Here is a 9937-nt window from a genome sequence, read left to right on the forward strand (position 1 = left end):
GGTAATTGCTAGGGGCATAAAGTAGAAGTACATAGGGCATAAAAAATTGTGAAATACTTGGAGATTGTTATTTTAAATGTAATCCAATGACTAAAGTAAACCTTTATAATTTAGTAGGAAATATACTTCAAATGATATCAAAATTTCAAGTATATTCGTTATTATCTTCTTAATTAAACTAGTATGTAACCCCGTGCTACCGCACGGGACTGGTTAATTGTAATGATGCTATTGGCTAATTTTTTTGTTTTTGTTTTTTTGGGTTTATCATACGGATGATAGAATTAAATCAAACAATAAAAAATATATATTGCATTTTATTATTTAAGTAATGCTATTGGTCTTTTTTTTTTTTTTGGTTTATCATACATAGGATAGCATTAGATAAAACAACGAATAAAAAAAAGAGAATATTGCATTTTATTATTTAAGTGATGCTACAGTGAAAAAAAGAAGAAGAGAATATTGCATTTTATTATTTAAAATATATAAAGGGACATTAAAAAATAAAAACTGATAATTAAGCTTGGAAGCTTCTTAGAGGTGCCAATGAAGCGCTAATGTATAAGAGTGTGAAGTAAGGAAGAGTGAGATTGAACATTGTATTTGAACCCGGTCTTATTCTGAGAAATCCGTAAAGAGGAGGAGAGGGTAGTGTGTGGATCTAGTTGGTAGAGGTTGAGAGAGGAGGAGACATGGGATGACAATATGGAATTAGGAGGAGATGATGTTTTACTTTTATAGTCTTTCTCGTTGGACTCCTTGGTTCTGGTTGTGGGATTAGAAGAGCTACAGACTCTATTGAGATCATCCATAAAAGTGTACAGGTGAGATATTCTTGCTTAGGCCAATGAGTATTATCATTGTGGTTTTTTTGGCTTCTGTGTTAAATGTTAATGCATCATTAATTTGGGCACAAAAATTAGAAAATTTAGATAAGATACATGACACAAAATTGGAGTCCAATTTATAATCTCCATAAAAGTGTACAGGTAAAATGTTCTTGCTTATGCTAATTAGCATTATCATTGTGGTTTTCTTGGCTCTCGTGTTAAATGTTAATACATCATTTATTTGGGCACAAAAATTAGAAAATTTAGATAAGATACATGACACAAAATTGGAGTCAAATTTATAATCTAATTAGATTTTTTTTTTTTTTTTAGTTTTGGTTAGGACAAGTGGCGCAAAATTGAGAATCCAATTGAAATCTATTTGGATTTTCTCTCTGCTTCACCTATTATTATATATATAGATATATAGATATGTTAGGGTTCTAGACTCCAGTTTTCGCAGATTTAATAAAATTTTAAGAAAATAATTAATTAGATTAATTATGACCTTGATTAGAATGATGACCTAATAATTATTTGAAGGCGAAAAGCCACTTTTAGTCCCTACAGTTTCAGGCGATTCCCATTTTAGTCCCTACATTTTATTTTTACCGCTTTTAGTCCCTATCTTGAAAAACACTTCCTGTTTTGGTCCCTGCCGTTACATCAGAGACGGAAAAAACTGACGTGACAAACGGCAGGAATAAATAATAATAAATTAATGTCCACATGGCCTAAATTAATAATAAAAAATGCCACGTCAGTGTCTAAATTAAAAAAATTAATTTATTAATTTTAACTAATTAAAAAAAATTAAAAACTAAATCAAAAACTAAAAATATCATGAATTTAAACCCAGAAATTAAAAAAAAGAAAAAAGAAAAAAAGAACAAGCTGGACAAGATTGAACTAAGAAGATTAATAATAATCGATTAATTGCATGAATATTCAATAATTCTTATTTCCTCCCCACATTTTTCAATCAACCAATCAAACATCCATATCCAATTAAAACTCCTCAAGCACCATATAAACCCAACAGAATGAAAATAACATACAATTTGATCAGATCAAAACAATAATCATAATCGAATAACAAAGAGAGAGAGAAAAAAAAAAAAAAAAGGATCACTTTCTCAACATCATAAAGGTACATACAACCACAACCCCATATCATGAAAAAAATTGAAAATTGACAGACACCTAGTTGTTTTTACACGCTGAAAATCAAGGCAATAACCAAAAAAACACCCAGATCAAGAAAGAAGCATCAAAGTATAGGCATGGCTTTTTATCTATTTAGAAAAATAGAAAGGTAGATCCACCATTAACGTTAAAGGTTGGAAAGAAGGAAATTAAAATAGTTGAATGAAATTTCAAGTTAGAATCTCGTACTCTTGGGAATGTTGAAGACGATTCTGTGAGTCTCTTTTGGTTTTGCTGGCTCTGCAAAAATGAGAGCTCGTTAGCTACAGGACTCTCCTAGCGTGTGCTATATATTGCTATAATGTTTTTTCAATTTTTCCAAATGTTCTTTCAGATTTGTCCCCCCTTCTCCATTTCTCTCCTTTTTCTTTTTCCTTTTTTTTTTTTGTTCTATGCCTATACTACCGCAAGACGGGCATGGATCTCGCTCTCTGCAGCTTCGTGCGACCAACACAATTGCGGCAAGGGCCACGAGGCAGTGGAGGGCTGGGGTTGGGTTTGGATTGAAGTCTGAGACGGGGTCTGGGGCTGGGCCTAGATCTGGGCTGTGGGCGGAGCGGGCAGAGGGGGTGGGAGAGGGAAAGGGAGAGGCACGGCGGTGGGTGGGCTGGAAGGGATTGGCGGTGGGGTGGTGGCCTTGGTCTCGACAGGAGAAGAGGAAGAAGCAGCAGCAGCCATGACATTTGTTTAGTGATTGTGGGTAAAGAAGAAGAAGATCTCGCCCAACAACCCAGATCTTTCATCTTCTTCTTAATTCAATCTTGTCCAGCTCGTTCTTTTTTTTTTTTTTTTTTAATAATTTCTGGGTTTAAATTCATGATATTTTTAGTTTTTGATTGTTTTTAATTTTTTTAATTTAGACACTGACGTGGCATTTTTTTTATTAATTTAGGCACGTGGACATTAATTTTTATTATTTATTCCTGCCTTTGCCACGTAGCTTTTTTCCGTCTCTGATGTAACGGCAGGAACCAAAACAGGAAGGTTTTCAGGATAGGGACTAAAAGCGTAAAAATAAAATGTAGGGACTAAAATGGGAATCGCTGAAATGTAGACTAAAAGTGGCTTTTTGCAAAAATAAATCCATCATTTTGAATAATTATTCAAAAATCTGACAGCAACCACCACTTGATAACTTTGTAATCCTATATATATATATATATATACACAGTAGTCAAAATTTCTGTATTTCATTCACTTTTTATGGCTCTGTGGTTTTTTTTTTCATCATCACTGGCCCACTTGAAAATTGGTGATTGAGGTGTTATTGTAAGGCCCACTTAAAATTCATGACGGACAAGGAACTAAACAAGAACGAGGGGAATCCATCGAAGTCCTTCGTTTGTTGTTTGTCAGGTTGGGTTGCGAGTTGCTGTGAGACCAATCCTACCTAACCCAACCCAATATCACACTTACAAAGAGATAGGGAGGGGTGTCACTTAAAGATGAAGAATCATTTCTGGTACACAAAATGGCCCATATCTCAGCCTAATACCCGATTAGACTAGGCAAACTCAATGCTATATTAACCCCTAGGCCCAAAAGAGACCAGGAACCAAAGGTGCGCAAGTAAGCGTGGGTAATTGACGGGTCCATAAGTGAATTGAGTTGTTTAAGAATAACTCGACTTTGATTAAGATAAAGCTTGTTTATATTTGCCTGTCTAGCAAGCAACTCAATATCATGTCTAGGTTTAGACTCAACTCAACTATTAAACAGGTCAAACCTAAACATAATAATATATTTATAAAAAAAATTGTGAACATGTAGGCTCAATTTAGCTAATAATGTTATATTTAATATGTATATTTATCTTCCTTTCAAAAAAAAATGTATATTTATCTAAAAATATAGTTATATTTTAATTGAATTATTCCGGCCTCACATTGGGTAATATCATGTTAGGTCAAAATTGTAGAAAAATTTAGTAAAGATAACATATCCAAGAAAGCAAATTGATAAGGATGAAATAATTTGGTTGATTGTGATGAGGTTTTGGGTTTTTGTTGTTGTTGTTGTTGTTGTTGAAGGCTAATGAGGTTTTGGGTTTGCGTAACGAGATATGCATTATTAGATTAACCTAAGCTTGATGGAAGGATCCTCCCCACGAATTATGGCACAAAAATTGAAACTACATGCCTTGTGCACGAACTTAATTTTATTTATACATTTATTAAGCATTCAACAAAGAATGATAATAGAACTCATCCAAAAACAAAAAAAAAAACAAAAAATGATAATAGAATAAAGGACCAACTACGTTACATACAATGCAACAAAAGGAAAAAGGGAAGTATCTATCGAATACAAATGGCTGGCATGATCAAAGATAATTTTGGGTCCTTTTAAAAAAATATTGAGAAAGCGCTTGAAAATAATTTTTTTTAAGAGATAAAAAAATAAAAGATTAACTCTTGATTGGATCTTACAAATATAAATGCTTGTGAGGTATGAGGAAAATTAGGAGGAGGGGAGGGGGGAGGGACAGAGGCCGAGGTTTAAGTCTCTATAAATGAGCTTCACATACTTACACTTAAATTAAATTATAATAGAATTTTATATCAGACAAAAAAAAAAAAAAAAAAGGCTTATCCATGTGTCCTTTTGTAGGGTCAATGCAATGGTGAATCTGTACTTTTTTTTTTTTTTTTTTTTTTGATAATTCAATAGTAAAAAGAGAAGATATTTGAACCCTAAGCATCATGTTGAATATGTCACAACGTGCCAACAAACTTACAAAGCTCTTGTCTCGAACCAATGTTATGTAATAACGTAGCCATCAATAAATTTTAATTAACTAGAACTATATATAATTCAAGCTGCTACATTAATATCTTTTTTTATTCTAAATAATTATTTAAGTCTAAAGCCAAATTTATGCCTTCAAAAAATTAAGAAATTATCACTGCGCTCCTTGGTGTGATGGTCACTCCATAATATAATATACTTGTTGGAATATTGGAGGAGAGGGAGGAGAAAAGTCGAAGTTCAAGTATTCTAGAAAAGATTTCACAATATATTACTTAGATTAAACTAAAGTAGAGTTATATCAGTCAAAAAAAATTTTATACATGTTCCTTTTGTAGGTCAATGCAGTGGTGGATCCTTGACCATTTATTTATTTGTTTTTATTTATTTTTATTTTTTATAATTCAATAGTAAGAGAGAAGATTTGATCTCTAAGCTTATGTTGAAAACGTCAAAGGGTCAACAAACCTACAAAGCACTTGTAGAGATATGCATTATTAGTTTAACCTAAGCTTGATCGAAGGAGCCTCCCCATGAATTATGGTGCAAAAATGGATCCTGGACCATTTATTTATTTATTTTGATAATTCAATAGTTAGGAGAGGAGATTTGATCCCTAAGCATCATGTTGAAAATGCAGAAGGTGCCAACAAACCAACAAAGCTCTTGTCCCAAACCAATATTATGTAATAATTTAGTGATAAGGAAATTTTAATTAACTAATCGCTAATCCGTGTGATGCACGGAAAACTTTTAGATCAAATGTTAAAATGTTCTAGTTTAAATATTGTTATAATTTCAACTATTTGAAAGCTGAATAGTTACGTTTGGGATTTTTGGGTAGATGAGAGATTGGATTGGAGTGAGAGAGAAGGAAGGCGGCAATTGACGCTTAAGGTTTTACCGTGTGTTGAGTTTTCAAAAATTTGGACTCAGGTTCTTCAAAATAAATAGTAAAGATGGTTTTACAAATATAAAATCAGAATTTTGTTTCTTTTTATTTAAATAATGCTGAAAATTTGAGTGAGTATTAACGGTTTTGACCTTGGCAGGAGTTTATATTTGTTGAAATTTTGTTATAGAATTTTAGTTGAAGTAGAATTTTCAAGTTCTTGAAACATATATCTAATAGAGTTTTACTTAAAATAAAGAGAAATAATAAATATATAAGATATAAAACTTAAAAAAAAAAATCTAAAAAAAAAAATAGTGGTGACATGGAAAATTGTAGTAGTTTCAGAGGTTTCGGTTTTTATATATATATATATATATATTAGAACTATATATAATTCAGGCTGAGGAAATAATATACTCTTAATTTGCTAATAATTATCCATGATTTAAGTCTAAAAGCCCAAAATTTACGCTTTCAAAAAAATTAAGAAATTTTCAATGCGCTCCTTTGGTGTGATAGTCACTCCACAAATATAATTGCTTGTGAAATATGAGAAGGGGGATAAAGGTCGGGATTCAAGTTTCTAGAAATGAACTTCACAAGTATAAACTTAAATTAAACTAGAGCAGGTTAAAATATCAAGAAAAAAAATTGCTTATACATGTCTCCTTTTGTAGGTTCAATGTAACGATGGATCCTAGACCATCTATTTATTTGTTTTTTTTTAATTTATTATTTGATAATTCAATAGTTAAGAGAGAAAATATTTGATCCCTAAGCTTTATGTTGAAAACGTCAGAAGGGGTCAACAAACCTACAACTTTTAACTGAGACAGTGTACAGCCCTATTTTACTAAGTTTTGTATTAAAACTGAAACTATTGATCAAGTTTCCAAACTTAACTCTGAAATTTGAATTCTATAAAAGGAGCCTCTTATTGTCTTATGAAACCACATGAGACACAAGATTTTAGATTGAGACAAGCGGAAATGGCTAGAAATCTTCAACTTACACCTTTAGTCTTTTCCCTCTTATTCCTTATGACCCTAATCAAAACCTCTAATGCTGGTAGCATCGCTACCTACTGGGGTCTAAGTGTCAGTGAGGGAAACCTGTCAACTACCTGTGGCACTGGAATATATGCCTATGTAAACTTAGCCTTCCTAAACGTATTTGGCAATGGCCAAACCCCAGAAATCAACCTTAATGGTCATTGCAACCCAGCATCCAATGGGTGCACCTTTCTTAGTGAAGATATAAAGTTTTGCCAAAAATTTGGAGTTAAGGTCATGCTCTCAATTGGAGGTCTAGTTGGAAACTACTTTCTAGCTTCTCCCAATGATGCAGAAAATGTAGCAACATATTTATGGAACAATTTCTTGGGTGGCAACTCGTCTTCGCGTCCATTTGGGGATGCCATATTGGATGGCATAGACTTTGACATTCAGACTGGTTCAACACAATATTGGCAAGACCTAGCAAAGAACTTAAAGAGTCATTCCAATGTGTACTTATCCACGTCTCCACAATGTCCATTTCCTGATAACTTCATTGGTACTGCACTTAACAAAAATCTTTTTGACTATCTTTGGGTTCAATTCTATAACAATCCTCAATGCCAATATGATTTCAGTAACAGTAACACCACTAATCTTATAAGTTCTTGGAACCGATGGAGTAGCTCATTAAAGGTTGGGAAATTATTTTTAGGCATACCTGCGGCTCCTCAGGCTGCTGTAAGTGGATACGTTCCATCTGAAGTGTTGAATGCTGAAATTCTTCCTTTGTTTAGGAAGTCACCAAATTATGGAGGTGTGATGCTTTGGAATAGGTATTATGATGAGTTAACTCGATTTTTTGCCACCATTCTTGAAAGTGTATGATGAATTATGCTTTGGTTAGTTTGAGAATGATAATAAATTGGGTATCTTTATTACCAATTTAAGATTATGTACAATTGGTTATTACCCTCCAAAGAGAAAATAAATCACTATAATGATGATTGTGTTCTTTTTTTTTTCTTTTTTTTTTCTTTTTCTTATTTTTATTATTTTTATTAATTTTTTGTATTTTGGCCCAAAGTCAAAGTAATTTTTTGCATGCACATGGATGGAAACAAAGATAAAGTCCAGGGACAATATTATTTTTATTTAAAGTGATGGTTGTAGTTCCTTCATCAATTAAGAGGAGTGTCTGAAAGTACTAAATATGTCTCTACCCAAAAATTTTACACAATAGTGAATATTCTTTTCATTTTATTGTTTGACAGTATAGATGTGGATGTGGTCGAATAGCCACGGAGGGGAAAATAAATAAAATAAATTGGAAATTTTAAGCTAGTAAGGATTAATTATTTGGAATGATTCGATCTATATGTAGATTTGAATGTTGAGCTTGACTTTCTTGGCTTGGACTATTTTTTCAGTCACGGTGTTGTGATTTCATGTATGCCTTTTTTTTTCCTTTTTTTTTTTTTTTTTTTTTTGTAAAACAAGCACAAAGTACGGATGTGGTTGGGTATTTCCTTCAATTTGATACGTGCCCATCTGAAAACTTGGAACATTGTCAAGATCATAGTGGATATTGGATACTATATAGTACGTAGATGGAAATGGTGAATATTCTCTATTGTTTTTTTTTTCCCCCATAAAATAAGTTAGAGAGAATAAACTTTGAATTTTCAGATTCAAAAAGCCTAGCTATCAGTGAAATCTAGCACCCACACACAAGAGGAGATACGGGACCAAACATATGGCCATTAAGACACATGTTACGTCTAGTGCACAAGAGCATTTGATGTAAGCCAAACCCAAAGGTTATTATATAATATATATCCTATTTAAATATATGGATTGTTCCCAGGTTGAAGTTCTGACCCTGAAAGCCAGATGCACAACAACCCATCTATGTTTGGGTTTCAAAGAGAAACGCATTGAAGTTTGAACTTTATTATTCTATCGTACTATTTAATCCTGATCTTTGTTAGCTAAATTTGAGCAGACCAGTACATCTACGTTACCGCCCAAGTCAAAGGGTGCAAGTGAATCCACTTGTAAAAACCTTTACCTGTTGCAAAGCTAAGACATTTGAAAATGTTTTTCAGCATCTTCTGATAATTGCATGTAGATAGGAGTACACACTCCTGACTCCTTGATACAATGCCAGCCTCTGTTGTATAGTTTATTAGTTTTCCTGCATGGCCATCAAAGTTATGTGATCAACTACACTGTTAGATTTACATTCCTTGGCTTTTCTCCAAACTCTTAATTAACTCATCAAGCAGACAATAGACCTCATTCATGAACTTCCGACTCAACGATATTTAAACAAAATGTAAATTAATAGCAATAAACTCTCAAAAAGTAGCTGATCTCAGGGATTTAATTTGGTTTTCAAAGCTCCAGGTTAATTTTGGATTGCAGTAATTAATCCAGACACTAACGAACTTAGCAGTTCTATATTTCCAGCCACACGGTCAAAACTAAGACAAGACAGGACATTTATTATGCCAAATTTTGCATCACAATGACCAGCTAATTAAGAGTCTTTCAAGTGTAGAATTTATGCCTAAAGAAAAATCTAATAGAGACAGAAAAATCTACTAAAAGACTCAGATTCGTCCATCTATAAGAGGTGGAGCCGTGTAGGGGTCAAGCTATTGAAATTGAAATAATACAGTTTGACAAGGTGTACAGCTCAACGCTATCAGGGACAGTGTCTTTATTAGTGCTACATTAAGAACTTTTTTCTATATTAAGCACATTATTCCTATTAAGTCCTCCTTAAGTTTCATGTATATTACCACAACTGCCTTCATGTTAAGTTACATTTCACTTAATTTTGTATATATAATAATTCGATAGTTATAAGTTACAACATGACTACAAAGGATTAGTGCTTCTTTAAGATTAAGACTAGAATTGCATACAGGACGCTGTTAAACTTTTGGTATTTTATTCACTGTTCATGACCCTGTGGGTTTTTCTTTTCTACATCAACGGCCCACTTAAAAATTGGTGATTGGGGTGTTATTATAAGGCCCGCTTAAAATTTATGATGGACAAGAAACTAAACAAGAACAAGGAGAAATGAATAATCCATCTAAGTCCACTTGTTTTTTATTTTTATTTTTTGGGAACCCATTAAAGATAAAGAATCATTTCTAGTGCACAGAATAACTCATGTCTCAGCCTAATTCCCAATGGGACTAGGCTAACCCAACGCTATATTTAGGGGAGTCTACAGGTCGGTTTGG

The 9937-nt window shown here is 32.8% G+C and overlaps 1 protein-coding gene across 1 annotated transcript; it reads left to right on the plus strand.

The window, feature by feature from the left end:
* The first annotated feature begins 6647 nt into the window (after positions 1 to 6647).
* Positions 6648 to 7693, plus strand: LOC112032002 (hevamine-A). The gene has a single exon (XM_024064708.2). It carries the CDS (start codon positions 6672 to 6674, stop codon positions 7563 to 7565), a length of 894 nt encoding a protein of 297 aa, XP_023920476.1. The 5' UTR covers positions 6648 to 6671; the 3' UTR covers positions 7566 to 7693.
* The last annotated feature ends 2244 nt before the right edge of the window (positions 7694 to 9937 follow it).

Source organism: Quercus suber, unplaced genomic scaffold (assembly GCF_002906115.3).
Source record: "Quercus suber isolate HL8 unplaced genomic scaffold, Cork oak 2.0 scaffold_658, whole genome shotgun sequence".
NCBI lineage: Eukaryota > Viridiplantae > Streptophyta > Magnoliopsida > Fagales > Fagaceae > Quercus > Quercus suber.